This window comes from Alligator mississippiensis, chromosome 15, assembly GCF_030867095.1.
Source record: "Alligator mississippiensis isolate rAllMis1 chromosome 15, rAllMis1, whole genome shotgun sequence".
Lineage (NCBI taxonomy): Eukaryota > Metazoa > Chordata > Crocodylia > Alligatoridae > Alligator > Alligator mississippiensis.
Window position 1 is genome coordinate 1,511,075 of NC_081838.1, and position 15,896 is coordinate 1,526,970.

Sequence of the window (15,896 nt, forward strand, 5' to 3'; positions counted from 1 at the left end):
TCTCTCACCGGGGCTGAATTTGGTCCTAGGAGCAAAGCGACACAACGGGTAACGGGAGCATTGGACAGCTAGAACTGGGTGGCCAAATTAAAGGAGCAACTCTGGGACAAACCATATTGAAAGTATATACTAATAATAGCTCCTATGCTAGCCATCGCTTTTATACAAAAAATTATTGAAAGATTATTTTAATAAATAATACATAATACATTTTAATTAAACAATTTTAATAACTGGTCTTTAGGCTCCGAACACGCGTGAAATTGCCTGTTCAGTTCACGTTCAATTCAATCGAGCCCGAAGCGAACACCAGGATGTTTTATTTCCCCCTGTACAAATACGGCCCAGGGGAAAACCTGGTACGTATCGGGCGTATTTCACACTGCTTTCAAAAACCAAGCAGACAACAGCCCCCAGAACGAAAAGGTTCAGTTAAACCCCAAACAGGATGTGTGTGAATACAGTTAAAGGCACTGTGGTTCCCTCGCTATTATTTTTAACAGTTCTGCCCTTAAAACTCCTCTCCTTCCAGATACGCAGCATCTAAATAGCCAAGGGAAACGAGAAGTTCCCTTTCCACTCATTAGAAACGCGGTGTTGTCTCCACCTCCCGAACCAGAGCTCTTGCTGTAGCACGTCACGGACGGCCTCTGATGCTGGCACTCTTCCTCCTCCTGCCAAATGATCCTTTAATCAAAAAACCAGAAACAGGAAAAACTTCCAAACCCTTTTGTTGGGTTTAAAGCATAACATGAAGTTAAAGAGCCTACTAAACGTGTGTGAAGCCCTTTGGAAAACTGCCTCTGTTCTTGCTATAACTTCTAACGTCATTCGTGGTTTGTGTGACTCCAATCCAACAGGTGTTAGCGGCGCAGCCCTAAAAGCTGGCTATTGGTTTTGGTCCTCTTTGCTTTCACTTCAGTTCAAGGCATGTTGCTTTATCGTGTGGAAGACCCAGTCCATTTTTGTCGTCCAGCCGCCGTAGTGAGCATCGTTCATCTGTTTTGTGAAATAGTCCAGAGCTTCCTGCTCAGTTCTGTCCAAGGCGAGCGTCTTTCGAACGTAAGCAATGTCATCAAAAGACTGCAATTCCGGTATGCCCGAGCCGAGCATCATGGAGAAGAGATTGATGAAGAGATTGGCCTGCTGCCGAATTGCTAAGTAAGCTTTATAGCACATCTCTTGAAACCTTTCAAACTCCCGCGTTTTGGTACAGTCTTGGTTTCCTTTACTAATCACGAGTAAGAAATCTTGCGTGAGGACAAATGGCACGCGCTCTCGCTTGTAGCCAAATTTTTTCTTCTTGTGATCCAGGAAGTGCCCAAAATCGATGTGAAACAGCTGCCCGTCATCCTTCACCATGATGTTGCTATTGTGACGGTCACCGATGCCCAGTATGAAGGTAGCGACGCAATAGCCGGCGCAGGAGCACGTGAACAAGTCGATCGCTGCGTCGTACGCCGCTCCTTGGTTCTTGTCTTTGAGCCACTGATGTAGCGTGTGGCTGCTGAACTGCAGCGCGCCCTTTAGGCCTCCTTTGCACTGAATCTGCATGATTGTATAAGAGCTTCTGACCACCTCGATAAGGCCCACGCGGTCGCCGATAGACAAACAGCCATAAGGCAGCAGCCGAAGATCAAGACCTTCCTTTTGCCAGATGTTTTCCATAATTCGAATAATCTGAAGCGTTAGCATGTCCTGACGTAAGTCATCCCCGTTTTTAAAGATGATCTCATTGTTCTGAAACAACAGTTCAGCCATAATATCTGGGTTGTCCCAGTTTAGCCAGAGAGGCCTTCTTGCAGAGGACATAACCCTGCACTCCTCAAGCCTGAGGTTCCCTAGCCGAAGGGCAGGGTTAAGAGGAGAGATAAAATCTTGCAAAGCTTCCATGAAATCTGGTCGCCTCATGTGTTCAACGAGAAACTTCATTTGTGCCTTCGGTGCTTCATCTTTCTTCTCCTGCTTGAGAATATCAGTAAGGTGAGTTAGTTTCTCCATGGCTTCCACCTGCCTGCGCAGGTGCTTTAGGTACATCCCGCATGCGCGACAGTAGGACTCCAAAAGCAATCCAAATCTCTGCCTCACACTTGTATTGTGCATTTCAGACTTTAAATGCCAAAAGAAAAAATGTCCTATTGTTTGATTGGTCAGTGCTTTCTGGAGCAAAAATCTCCCCAGCAGATTATCTAAGTATTGCTCGTATTTCAGAACCTGTACCAGCTGGATTAAGTACTGAGACAGCTGGTCATCGGTCAAGCACTTCTCCAAACACTGAATGGCAAACGATCGCACCACAGGATCAGGATAATTACAGTCCAAAAGCTCCATTGCCTGTTCTGCCTTGATTAGGGGCCAGTCTTTTATCAGGCAATACATCTGGGCTACTTCATCTCTCGAGTTCCATTTCACGGACAAAAGCAGCTTGGGCAGAATTTCTGGGATGTTTCCACAACTATATCTGTGGCTCCAAAGAAAGTCCTTCTCTTGCTCAGTGATTTCGGAAAGCGGGTCTCTTGCGCTAAGTGCACGGAGTTGTTCTTTGTCGCTTTCTCTTACTTCAAAACCTTTAGCTAGCCTGTTAGTCAGCTCCATACGGCTGTAGTTACACCCGAGTTCCAGAGAGACAGCCCTGCTGGCATGGTCTTCAATCACCGTCATGTCTGGAAACTTGACAGGGCCGCCAAAACTATCAAACTCCAGCTCTAGACACGGAGTTTCCTTGCTTGGATTGGACCCAGTCATGCCAATAGGATTCAGCAGATCTTCCAGCCCATGTGGCACTGGCCACAGACTCAAAGCCATTTTCCCCGATACGAGAGTGTGCGTGTAATCAAACATGTTCACGTTTCCCCAAGCCAGTGGGCAATGTTCCTCTTTCGCACCCCTCCTGCCTTTGACAGAGCAGAGGGAGAGGCAAAGGCGAGCGGCACGGGGGAGATCAGGAACGTACAGGTCATACGACAGCCATTCGTTCCATCTCGGACGGCAACAAGGCACCCTTCGAGTTTTCACGTTGTCGCATAACGGTTCACCCCCGTGATAGATACCCGTTCGGACGTATATCTTGTCCACGTCTCGTGTATTTACATTGACGTACGTGGCACAGAAGATTCTTATTCTGAGACCACTGTTTATAGACCAGAGGGATTTGGCGGAAACTTCTGCATTCGTGTACGGGGTAGGCGTAGAAACACCTCTGGGACAAGACGGGATGGTAAAGCTATCCGACGGCAGCCGGGCATACAGGCTTTCTTTGGACATCAGCATCAGGTTGGGCACGAGGCCAACCATGATGCAGTTTCTGATGTGCTTATACTGGCTGAGAGGATACCTTTCTAGCAAGTATTCATCACAGCCGCACACTTTTAAAACGTACTTATCCTGGTACTTCAAGACGCGGCGTTTCAGTTGCTCAGGTGACAGCGACGCGCTTCGTGTTTGCGCCCTGACTGCTTCGGCGATCGCGTGCTCGGGCACGCAGTCATGGCTGATTTTTACGGGGTATTTCTGCTTGTTATTCAGGGAGGCTACGACCCATACGGCCACTACCATTTGCCCTTCGTCTAGCTTGTCGTACAGGGGCCGGGGCAGCTCAGGCGACGCGTGGACGCGGGGAGGCCAAGCGTACAAAGCCCGGCTGCGAGGCGCGTCGGCCCCTCGCCGCTCGGCGGCCTCCCGGCAGACGTTCAGGACGTTCCTGCGGAAGTCCCGCACTTCCGGGTCCCTCGACGCCTCCAGCTCGCGGACGGGCGTGCCGACGGCCAGCCCGATCTCCCGGTTCAGCATCTTCTCGTCCCGGTCGCCGGCGGGTTCGACCACTTGGAGAAAGGGCCGAAAGAGCCGCAGGTCGCAGAGCCGCCGCGCCTCGTCGAAAAACTCTTCCCGGGCGGCGTCCTGCGTGACGCCCACGAAGACGTAGCAGGCGGCGTCGCGGAGGAGGTGGGGAAGCGGGTATTTCCGGGCCTCGCGGAAGAGCCGGCGCTTCACGGACAGCAGCGAGGCCTCGCGGGGGCTCTCCAGGGGCACCAGCATCCCGTTGGGAAGGAGGCACTCGAGGAGGACGGTGGGCGGCATCGTGCGGGCGCCCCACCAGTCCCCGCAGGAGGGCACGGGCAACATGGCCGCCCTCTGGCAACCACCTCAGGACTGGGGCCGCGTGCCCTCGTCGCCCACAATGGCGCCCATGGCTCTCAGCCAAGGAGAGTGCGGCTGACAACGTGTCAGCAGGGCTGCACCAATAGGGAGCAGGCTAACACCCCGCCTCAGCCCTGGTTGCCAGGGCTCCGCCAATGGGAAAGGGGCAAGGAAAAAAAAAAACAACTTTAACTCGTGCAGGGCTCGGCCAATGGGAGGCACCCAAACAGCCAATAGGAGGCGTGTTAGCACGCTGGCCCCACCCACCAGGCGCCTCGCCGCAGCTCAGCCAATTGGAGGCGTGCTAACACTGGCCCCGCCCACCCCAGGCGCCTCCGCGCCCTCCAGCGCAGCAGAAGAGCGACGCCTGCTGCGATTGGTCCGCTGCCAGCCTCTTTCGCTGTCAATCCCGCCCCGCCGCTTCCCCCCAAGCGTCACCCGGGTTCCAGCCAACCGCCGGGCCCGTAACAACCCCGCGGCCGCCCCGGCCCAATGGGGCACCCCGTGACAAACCGAGAGCGAGCGGGAGAACCGCGGGCGGCGGCCGGGAGCCAATGGCGAGCCGCGTGACATGGCGGGCCGGCGCGCGGAGCCAATGGCGGCGCGCGTTGCAAGGCGGCCCGGCGCGGGGAGGGAGGAGGAGGGCGAGGGCGGCCATTTTGAGCCGGGGCCGCGGCGGGGGCTCCATGGCCGGGCGGCGCGCGGAGTGACGGGCCGGGCCAGGCCGGGCCGCGGGGCCGGGGCCATGGACGTGCGGCGGCTGCGCGTCAACGAGCTGAAGGAGGAGCTGGGCCGCCGCGGCCTGGACACGCGCGGCCTCAAGGCGGAGCTTGCCGAACGGCTGCAGGCGGCGCTGGAGGCCGAGGAGGCGCGACGCGGGCCCGGCGGCGGCGACCCCGCGCCCGACGGACACTGTAAGGGGGCAAGAGCCGCTCCGCCACTGGCCCCGCTGCACCTCCGTGGTGGGACCGGGGCCCGCGGTGCAGCTCCGCCATTGGCCCCCTGGTGCAGCTCCGTGCTGGGGACCGGGCCCCCTGGTGCAGCTCCGTCATTGGCCCCCTGGTGCAGCTCCGCGCTGGGGACCGGGCCTCCTGGTGCAGCTCCGCGCTGGGGACCGGGCCCCCTGGTGCAGCTCCGTCATTGGCCCCCTGGTGCAGCTCCGCGCTGGGGACCGGGCCCCCTGGTGTAGCTCCGTCATTGGCCCCCTGGTGCAGCTCCGCGCTGGGGACTGGGCCCCCTGGTGCAGCTCCGTCATTGGCCCCCTGGTGCAGCTCCGCGCTGAGGACTGGGTCTCCTGGTGCAGCTCCACTATTGGCCCCTGGTGCATCTCCGTGGTGGGACAGGCCCCCTGGTGCAGCTCCACCATTGGTCTCCTGGTGCATCTCCCCTGGTGGGGGGAGCTCCCCAGCGCTGCTGTGCTGTGCCCCCCGCCCTGCTGCACCTCCAGCAACAAGCTCTGACTTGCAAGTCTGTGGTGGGGGCCAGGTACCCCAAAAGGGTCACCCGCGCTCTCTTCCTGTGGGCCTTGGCCACCGGGCCCCCAGGCTGCCCTGCGGGACAGGAGCCGGGGCAGCCCACGGCATCGCGGCTCTGCTCCGTCACCCTGCTGCAGAGGGCCGGCCCGGCGGACCTGCCCGGGCATGCGGTGGGGATTGTCCTGCTCACGTTCTGTCTGCCTCCCCCATCCCGTAGCGGAGCTGCCTCCCGGCCGAGCTGGTTTTGTGCCGTGGGAGTGCTGAACCCACTCAAGACCCTGGGAGCCAGGACTTTTTTGGGGGCCCCCCCAGCCTTAGCTGCAGCAGTGGTGGGACGCGACACGCTGCCTGCCTGCACAGAGGAGCGCACGCCGGCCTCAGGGGCCTTGGCAATAGGGGCTCGCCGGCTGCATGGCTCGTTTCCATACGGAGCCGTGCGGCTCCGGGAGGGGAACGCCAGGGCAGGTCCTCCGGAGATGAGCCCGGGGGTGCTGAGGTGCCCCGTTTGTGTCCTGTGCTGGTCTCCAGGCACCTTTGGGGCGCCTCAGCTCGCGGGTGTGCCCTCCGGGCTTTGTGGAGGAGGTGGCGGCGTGAGGCAGAAAGTTCCCCGGGGCGATGGATCCGACGGCTCTGCTTGAAAGTCGGGTGCCTGCCCAGAGTCCGGCGGGGGGGCTGCATGTGGCCCCCCGGTGCAGCTCCGCGCTGGGGACCGGGCTCCCCGGCACAGCTCAGCTGTTGCTCCTGTCTCGAGCCGGGCTGGTTGTGCTGGGAGGTCTGTGCGCTGGCAGCCCCTCGAGGCCAGCGTTGGTGTGTGTCCCGCGTCTCCGTCCCCTTTTCCTGCCGTGGGGAGCCGATCACCCCCTGGCTGCTTTGGTGACATTGTGTCTCTGCGCCGCCCCCCCCACCCCGGCACCTCCCTCCCGGCGGATCCCTGGTATCGGGGGGCCTACACCCCTCACTGCTGCCTTGCTGGATGCTTTGCTTTGCTTGCAGGTTTTTTGGGTCTGGTGGGTTTTGGCCACACCAGCTGGGGGAGCAGGCAGGCAGCTGGATCCTGCCTCTGCTGGGTTTCCCCTGGCTCCCAGCCCTGATGAGCATCACTCCCAAACTTCCCTGCCCGGAAACACCCCCAGGGACCTCGGTGATGCCTGGCCGGTCCCTTGTCCTGCCAACCGCACCGCGCTCTGTGCTGGAGCCTCCAGTGCAGCTCCACGCACCCCGCCCCAGTGAGCGGGACCCACAGCTCCCTACCGGTTCCCGTCTTAAGCCACGTCTCTGTTGCGCAGACGACATCGACAGCAACACTCACCAGAGCGACCACCAGGGCTACCAGTCCTTTGAGCATGGCGCCGTCAGGCAGGAGAATGAGTCCAGCTACGAGCGGCGGCCAACAGAGACGGAGCATCCTGGCCTGCACCCAGGTAGGGACCAGCCCGCCAAGGGGCCTTTGTTGGCGGGAATTGGTGGGGCGGGGGGTCCCACAGGTGCCTGGCCCCTGCCCCTGGGAGTCTCCTTGGCCATGGGGAGATGTGGGCTGGGTCCTGCCTGGCAGCTGCCCCATGGTTCCCTGCCCCCAACTTGGCACCTTTGAGAAGCCTCCACTTAGGGCTTTCGAGTGTTGGGTTCTCCAGTATCCCTTGAACTCAGCACCAGCCCTGCCTGGCCCTTGTTCCCTGAGCTTGCCCTGCCCACCCCCCTGCAGCAGTTTGGAGAGACCCCCCCCCACCCCCCTGTCACCCTCAAAGACCTCACTGAGTGTCTGAGGCTGTCGAGGCATCGCTGTCAGGCTGCACCCAGCCTCTCCAGCCCCCTGACGCCGCCTGTTTTTCTGTGCACAGAGATGAAGTCGGAAGTCAAGCAGGAAGACCCCACCCCCGGCTACAACCTGCCTCCCCCCAGCTACAACGCCTCAGCCCCCAGCTACAACATACCACCCCCCGGTTACAACCCACCCCCTTCTGGCTACAGCATGCCCCCCTCTGGCTACAGTGCCCCTGCCCCTGCCTACAGCGTGCCCCCAGCTGGCTACACTGCACCTGCTCCTGGCTACGGCGTACCCCCACCAGGCTTCAGCGCCCCTGCTCCTGGCTACAGCGCCCCTCCTTCTGGCTTCAGCGCCCCACCGGCCAACTACAGTGCACCTGCCCCTGGCTACAGCGCGCCCCCAGCGAGTTACAGCACCCCTGTACCAGCCTTCAACGCGCCTCCCACCAGCTACAGCACGCCTGATGCCTCCCAACCCAGGCCACCCCAGCAGCAGCCACCACCACAGCCACAGGGCCGTAAGCGGCCATACGAGGAGCCGCGAGGCAGGGGCTACTATGAGCACCGGGAAGACAAGAGGTGAGGGGGGTCGCGGGCTCTCAGCCCGGTCCAGGGGTTCCTGCACTGGGGAAGCTGGGGAATGTGTACCCACCCCCCAGCTTGATTCCAGCTCCAGTTGCCACTCACTCCATGCCTCAGTTTCTCACCTGTCTGCAGTGCTACCAGCCTCTGTGCAGTGCCAGGGCATCAGCTGGCATGACACCAGGTGCTGCCAACAGCCTGGCCTCAGCTCTCATCGGAGCCGTTTCCCCCCCCACACCCCCTGACCTGGGGACATTCCCATGTTTGCAAATGCTGTCTTTCCAGCTGGCTGGGGCTAGCGCACGCCTCTAATATGTGTGAGCATCTTGATATTGGAGGAGAGGGAAAGGAGCCCCTTAAACACACGTACCCTGGTCCCCCCAACACTTTGCCTAGTAACTCACTGGATATCAGGGAGTCGCTGAGTCGTGACCTCCCCCCTTGTTTCTGCCACAGGGGCCGGTCACCTCAGCCGCCTGCAGAGGACGATGAGGAGGACTTCGATGAGACGCTTGTGGCCATCGACACATGTGAGTGGTAGCAGTGCTGCTGGGGGGGAGCGCGCACCACCACCACCACCACCACTACCTCCCCCATAGCCCTGGGGTTACAGGCCCAGGATCTTGGAGCTCTCTGGGGGCTTCTGTCCCGCTTTCTTTTCTCACATGTGTAACATGCCAGCATGGGCTCAACTCACCTCCCCAAGCCGGGGATGGGACCAGGCACTTCCTGGCTCCCAATTATGTCTTATCCACGAGAGCAGGCTGGCAGACCCAGGCATGGAACCCAGGCATCCTGGGTCCTAGTCCTGTCTGACCCCCGGGATCAGGCTAGCCGGCCAGGGAAGGGCAGGGTTCATGCCCCTGGCTGGCCACAGCGCAGCCATGCCCTGCCTCACCTCCACGTCACCTCCATTCCCCAGACAACTGCGACCTGCACTTCAAAGTAGCCCGGGACCGATACAGCGGCTACCCACTGACCATTGAGGGCTTCGCCTACCTGTGGTCAGGTGCCCGTGCCACCTATGGCGTACGGCAGGGCCGTGTCTGCTACGAGATGAAGGTATGGGGTGGGGGGTGGGCCCACGTTCCCTCAGCTCCTCGGACCACAGTGGGTTCTGTGGCTGCCAGGATGCCTAGATAGATATCAAGGGCTTGGCTGGGGTTAAAACCTCTTCCCTGCCTCTCTCCCTGGCTCCCAAACCCATCCAGGACACTCTGATGTTCCTCCCTGGGGTCAAAGCACCTCATTCAGCCCCTCCCCCCACCTTAACCCCAACTTCCTCCTTGCCCCTGGTACCTGGGGCCCAGAGGGGGATTCTCAAGCCACCTCCCCTGCCCTCAGGTCAACGAAGAGATCTCGGTGAAGCACCTGCCCTCCACGGAGCCGGACCCCCACGTGGTGCGCATCGGCTGGTCACTGGACTCCTGCAGCACGCAGCTGGGTAAGGGGCACGGGGCTAGGGCAGACACCGCGAGGCCCTGTGACCTACCCCAGAGTGTCTGGGGTGGCGGGGTGGGGAGGGCCGTGCGCTGGGCCTGACCTGAGCTGGCCTCTAGGGTTGGGGCACAGGCAGTGTCGTCGTCATCCCCCCCTCCCCCCCAAGGCCCCTTCAATTGAGGGAGCCACATAAGGCCGGCTGCTGGGTCCTGGCATTTCTACTCCTGCCTCAGGGCCAGGTCAGGGAAAGTGAGGCACGGGCATGGCGGGAGGGGTTCGTCTGGGTCACCCCGGTTCCCTTGGCAGGAGAGGAGCTCTTTTCCTACGGCTATGGCGGCACTGGCAAGAAGTCCACTAACTGCAAGTTCGAGAACTACGGCGAGACCTTCACTGAGAACGACGTCATCGCCTGCCTCGCGGTGAGGGCACCCCCACCCCCACAAGCCCCCCCTTCGCTCTGCCTGGGGCAGCCACTGGAGGGCACCAGAGTCTAGGCCGAGCGTCCTGACTGTCAGAACTGAGCTGTGGCTCAAGGCATAGTCCTGACCTGGGTGTAACCCCCCAGGCCGAGCTGGCATATGGGACCTTGCCATGGCTCAAGACATAGTCCTGGGGTTGGGGGGCATAGGCCAGGTCTGTGGGGCCCCTGGAGGGGGAACCTCAAACCCAGGAGGCAGCTGCAGCCCTGGGGGGTTATCTGTAGCAACCTTAAGCCTCCCCCAGAGGTGCTGGTTCAGCCCAGGCTGGGGATGGGGCCTTGCCTGTGCCAACGCTCCTGTTGGCACCAACCCGGCAGAATTCTGGCCAAAGGGTCTTGCCCCTGGGCTCAGGCTCAGCCCCACGCTGCACTGGGGGCAGGAAGGGATTTCACCTCCAGTGGCGGGGTTTGCCTTCCTCTGCAGCGGGGGCATGGCCTCAGCCTGGGCTCTGTCCAGCGCCCGTGACCCCGCTTTGGCAGCAGCAGGACATTGGCGGCCGCAGCCCCCCTGCCTTCCCTGGGGCCGTGGTGGGTGCGAAGCCTGGTGCGGTGTCAGGGCTGACAGTCCTTTGCTTAGAGGTTTGATGCTGGTTTGGATGGGGCTGATCCTGCCTCAGGCCAGGGGTCAGCCTAGCTGTCACCTTTGGGGGTCCCTTCCAGCTCCACAGCTCCAGGACTGTAGTTCTTTCCTGCCCTTGCAGACGGCCTGTAGCTTGACTTACAGGCCTTCGTTTGGGTGTAGGTACATGAATTCGGATGTAGAAATGCCTCAGGCAGGTGGTCAGCCTGGATGTGATCTCTGGGGGTCCCTTCTAGCCCAACTTCTCTATGACCCTGTGCCTGGGCTGGTTTGGATAGGGTCTCTCCTGCCTCAGGCAGGGGGTTGGGCTGGATGCGACCTCTGGGGGTCCCTTCTAGCCCTGCTTTTCTGTGACCAGCACTGACAGCTCCATCCCCCCAACCCCAGGACTTTGAGTGCGGGGAGGAGGTGGAGTTGTCCTTCATGAAGAACGGCAAGTGGCTGGGCGTGGCCTACCGGGTGCGGAAGGAGGCGCTGGGCGGCCAGGCCCTCTTCCCCCATGTCCTGGTCAAGAACTGCGCCATCGAGTTCAACTTCGGGCAACGCGATGACACCTACTTCTCCGTCCCGCCCGGCTTCACCTTCATCCAGCACCTGCCGTTGGCCGACCGTGTCCGTGGCACTGTGGGCCCCAAGAGCAAGGCCGAATGCGAGGTAGGTTGGGGGTGAGGGTTTGGAAGAGGTGTGAGCTTGGGGACCTGGACTCCCTTGGCATCTCCGTGCCTCACTTTCCATCCTCACAACGGACCGGGCTTGCCCTGCAGATCCTCATGATGGTCGGCCTCCCCGCTGCTGGCAAGACCACGTGGGCCATCAAGCATGCGGCTGCCAACCCCTCCAAGAAGTACAACATCCTGGGCACCAACGCCATCATGGACAAAATGCGGGTGAGAGACGGGAGGGGCGGGGTCTTCTGCATGGCTCCTCCCCCTGCCACTTGCAGGCAGCTCCCACCTCAAGGCGGAGTTGAGGGGTGTGGGGTGGATCTCTTGGGGGTGGAAACCAGGCATCCTGGTGGCTGTGCGCTGACCCACTCACCTCCCAGAGCTGGAGTGGAACCCAGGCACCCTGACTCCCAGTCGCATCTTAGCCATGAGATTGGGCTAGCAGACCCAGGTGTCCTAGCCCTGCCCCTTCCCCCAGCCACCTGCCGCACCCACGCTCCCCCCTTGCTTCCAAGCCATACTGTGACACCCTTTCCCCGCTCCCTCTCTGCCAGGTGATGGGGCTTCGGCGCCAGCGCAACTACGCAGGGCGCTGGGACGTGCTGATCCAGCAGGCCACGCAGTGCCTCAACCGCCTCATCCAGATCGCTGCCCGCAAGAAGCGCAACTACATCCTGGACCAGGTACATGGGGCAGTGTGTGTGCATGTCCCCTGCCTTTACCATGGCAGGGCCACTGCATGCAGCAGGGTGCTTGCTGGTGTCCCCCTGAGAGAGAGGGCTGGAGGAGAGTTGGGAGAGGGGGGGAACTACGCACCCCTGGGGGCTGCCAGCTTAGGACCTGCGCCCCACACGACACAGGTAACCTGTTCGTGGGGCACAGGGCAGATAGGGGAGGGAGCAGAAAGCAGAGCAGTAGAGGGCCAGGAAGCAGAACAGCAGATGGGGCAGGGAGCCCAGAGCAGTGACAGATGAGGCGTGGGACCCAGGGCAGGGAGTAGAAAGCAGAGGAATGGATGGGACAGGAGGCCCAGGGCAGGGAACAGAAAGCAGAGCAGTCAATGGGGAAGTGGTTGCAGAGGAGGAGTGGAACGAGTGACATTGCCGCTCACCCCCCTCCCCACTTCCTCCCAGACTAACGTGTACGGCTCAGCCCAGCGGCGGAAAATGCGCCCCTTCGAGGGCTTCCAGCGCAAGGCCATCGTCATCTGCCCCACGGACGATGACCTCAATGACCGCACCGTGAAGCGCACGGATGAGGAGGGCAAGGATGTGCCCGACCACGCTGTGCTGGAAATGAAAGGTGGGGCCGCAGGCCATGCTGGGGGCAGCCTCGTATTGTTCCCCCCCCTCCAAACCAGGCACCTGGGGGCTTGGTCCTTGGATGCAGCTTGAGTGTTGCCGTGGAGATTGGTCGCTGAGTGGCATCCATGCCCCCCTTCCCCTGTTGTCTTGCCCCTCCATCCCCACTGTCCCTATGCCCAAAGGTGGGGGGCAGCTCTGTCCAAACACCCCCTGCTCCAGGGCTCCCATCCCCATAAGGGGGGGAGCCATGGGGTCCTCATTCATCCCCACCCCCTGACACAAGGGGGTGGGGGGTGGAGCAGGGACAAGCTGGGGTGGGGGGCAGCTGCTTGATGCTCCTGTTCTCCGCTCCCCCAAGCCAACTTCACACTGCCCGAGGCGGGCGACTTCCTGGACACGGTGGTGTACGTGGAGCTGCAGCGCGCCGAGGCCGAGGTGCTGGTGAAGCAGTACAACGAGGAGGGCCGCCGCGCCGGGCCCCCTCCCGAAAAGCGCTTTGACACCCGACCTGGAGGGGGCGGCTTCCGGGGCCGAGGCGGCGGCTTCCAGCGCTTTGAGGGCCGTGGTGGTGGTGGCAGCAGTGGCGGCGGCCCTCAGGGCGGGGCCCGTGGCGCCTTCCAGCCCCGTGGGGGCGGGGGGGGCTTCCGCGGTGGCAGTGGCGGCAGCAGTGGCGGCGGCTCTGGGGGCAGCACTGGCAGTGGTGGAGGTGAGGCTGGGCCCCAGTGGAGGTGGGGGGTGGGGTTGGTCATAGCGACTCAGCTGTGTGCCGAGGTGGGGTGATTTTGCGGGGCTGAAGAAGCCTTGTGCCAAGCTTGGGGTCCCTGGGGCTGGGGCAGGGGCAGATTAATGCCCACCCCCAGTGTGGGGGGGCAGGGACCAGCCTGCGTTGTGGGCAGCACTGGGCTCCATAGAGCAGAGGCCTTCAACCTCTGGCCCATAGGACTCTCCATGGGTCAGGCACTTGGCAGTAGGGGGGCAGTGGCAGTTAATAGTGCCGCCCCTAGCAGGGCTGGGCTGCCCCCCAGATTGCAGGATCGAGGCCAGCAGCTGGACCTGACTTGCAGATAGCCTGGGCTCTGCCCATAAGGCCCTGCCAGGCCAAAAGGTTGAGCACCTCCTCTTGTGGGGCGGGGTGGGCATGACATCCCTTACTGTTGCCCTGGCGGGGGGATGTGGGGAGAGGATTGCAGTCATCTGAGCCCTCCCTGCCCTGTCTGCCAGGCTTCAGCCGGGGCAGCTACACCCCAAATCGGTGGGGGAACAACACCAGGGACAACAACACCAGCACCCGGGGCAGCTACAGCCGCAACGCGCAGCCCCCGAGCAGCTACAGCCCTGCCCGCGGACCCAGCACCTACAAAGCCAGCGGTGGCAGCAGTGTCAGCGCCAGCACCGTGGCCCCCACCAACACCAGCACGGCGCCCCCCACCTACAGCCAGGGCCAGCAGGTATGGCGGGGGGCGGGGGGCAGCAGAGCTTCCTGCCCCACTGCCATTGGGCACCTCCAAGGAGCGTGGCTGTGGCAACAGCTGCTTAGCAACCAGCCTCCTGCTTCTCCGTCCCCCTGGGGCCTGGTCACTGGGGGGGCTCCAGCTTCCACCTCCCATGTGCAGGGACCATCCTACTGGGGGTGGGGCAGGGGGTGATTGATGCCCAAGTGATTGAGGTGCTGGAGTGCAGCCGGGTGGGGGTGAGGGTGGACAGTGGCGTTGCACTGAAATGGAGGCAACTGTGGGGGTGTGGCATTCAGCGGGTCTCCCCTTTCCGGGGGTCACAGGGGTCTTGCTGAAATAGGTTCCCCCTTTGGTAAGAGGCCGTGGGGGGAGGGTCCCTCGACCCCCAGCCTCGTTGCTGTGCCCTGGCATCCCTGGGTGGGGGCAGGGTTGATCCTCCCAGTCCTGCCCCCATTACCCAAGGACAGTGCTGTTCTGCCCTGACCCCCCCCCCCTTACCCCCCACAGATGCCCACTCCAGGGGTCTGTCTGCTGTAGCGGGACAGGGCTGGGTCCTTCCCCCTCCATTACACGAGGGGGGGGGCACTCCACACGCATAGGCTACTGAAAGTTACCCTCCCTGCCTCCCAAACCTGCCCCCCTCTCGCCCCGGGGTCCCAGAGGTGATTGTGGGACCTTCTGTCTTCCCTGACAGCCGAGTTACAGCCAGCCCTACAGCCAGGGGGGCTACAGCCAGGGCGGCTACACTCCCAGCTACAGCTACGGGAGCTACAGCGGTTACAGCCAAAGCTACCCCCAGCCCCCGCCCCCGCCGCCAGCGCAGCCCTACAATCAGCAGAACTACAACCAGTACCAACAGGTAGGTGGGGGGATGGGGCCCGGGCCCCCCCTCTGCGGCGGGGGCCCGGCGGCGCTGATGCCCCGCTCTGCCCGCAGTACGCCCAGCAGTGGAGCCAGTACTACCAGAGCCAGAGCCAGAGCCAGTGGCCTCCCTACTACGGCAACTACGACTACGGGAGCTACTCGGGCAGCAGCCAGGGAGGGACCAGCGCCCAGTGAGCCCAGCCCCGCCGCCCCGGCCTCCGACCAGCCGGCCCGAGACCGCCGCCGGGGGGGCAGGGGAGGGTTGGCGCCCTCCCCACCCCTCCGATAGGCCTGACGCCGGCCTCGTCCCCTCCGCCGCCCAGCGCATGCGTCTCGCCTCTTCCACCCGCTTTCCTTTCTTTTTAGTTCCCTCCCCGCCCTGGTTTTAGCTCCCGGACCCCACCCCGGCCGGGGACCCCCTGGTCCAGACTTTAACAGTAGCAAAGGGCCTGACTCCTAGAGCCCCCCCGCCCGCCCGCCCGCCCGCCGCCACGACCCAGCTAGCGAGACTTTCCGAGCTCCCCCTGCCTTTGCGGCCCCACCGCAGAGCCCGTTTCCTCCTGCCCCCGTCCCCGGAGGTGTTTTTAATCCATCAGCTCTGAAGCCCTGGGACCCGCGCGGAGCCCAGGCCGGCGCGTGGCTCTTCTCCCATCAGTCCGTGCCCCTCCTTCCCGTTCAGTTTTGATTCCTTTATTTTTTAGACTTTTATTTCCCTCCCCGTCTCCCTTAACTGTGGGTCAGCAGCTGTTCCTGTCTCACCAAGGTCACCCCAGCCCCTTCCTCGGCCCCGTCCCCCCCCCCCCAATCCGCTCAATTCAGGTGAGAACAAGAGAAAAAAACACAAAAAAAAAAAACCAACCTCCACTTCGATGTGTAACTTTTTTATACGATGTCTCGGTTTCTGTAACTTTGCACACGCTCCGTGTTGAGTTGGATTGTACCGGCTTTTTGTATTTGGAGAAAGAGTGACTATTGAACTTTACCCTGGGCTCCGCCTCTCTCTCTCTCTCTCTCTCGGGCCCTTCGCCGGGGGGGGGGGGCAGCTGGGGCCGGGGGGAAGAGGTGTGCTCCCACCTGCCCGGACGGCTCGGGAAGGGGGGACACGACAGGATCCTCACCTGGCGGGCGGGGGGGAGGCAGGAACCTCACCTGG

At 61.9% G+C, this 15,896-nt stretch overlaps 2 protein-coding genes across 2 annotated transcripts; one reads left to right on the forward strand and one right to left on the reverse strand.

Annotated features, from left to right (window-relative positions):
• Window positions 1–210: 210 nt before the first annotated feature.
• Window positions 211–4,314, reverse strand: LOC102577148 (phosphatidylinositol 4,5-bisphosphate 3-kinase catalytic subunit alpha isoform-like). Its single transcript, XM_059718863.1, has one exon. It carries the CDS (start codon window positions 4,120–4,122, stop codon window positions 919–921), a length of 3,204 nt encoding a protein of 1,067 aa, XP_059574846.1. The 5' UTR covers window positions 4,123–4,314; the 3' UTR covers window positions 211–918.
• A 484-nt stretch (window positions 4,315–4,798) lies between these two features.
• HNRNPUL1 (heterogeneous nuclear ribonucleoprotein U like 1) lies at window positions 4,799–15,725 on the forward strand. The gene is made up of 15 exons (XM_059718864.1): window positions 4,799–5,051; window positions 6,899–7,033; window positions 7,451–7,955; window positions 8,415–8,488; window positions 8,881–9,020; window positions 9,303–9,402; window positions 9,705–9,817; window positions 10,844–11,110; window positions 11,221–11,343; window positions 11,676–11,804; window positions 12,255–12,423; window positions 12,784–13,131; window positions 13,647–13,873; window positions 14,574–14,738; window positions 14,816–15,725. The coding sequence occupies exons 1-15, from the start codon at window positions 4,883–4,885 to the stop codon at window positions 14,936–14,938; spliced, it is 2,787 nt and encodes a 928-aa protein (XP_059574847.1). The 5' UTR covers window positions 4,799–4,882; the 3' UTR covers window positions 14,939–15,725.
• Window positions 15,726–15,896: the final 171 nt, after the last annotated feature.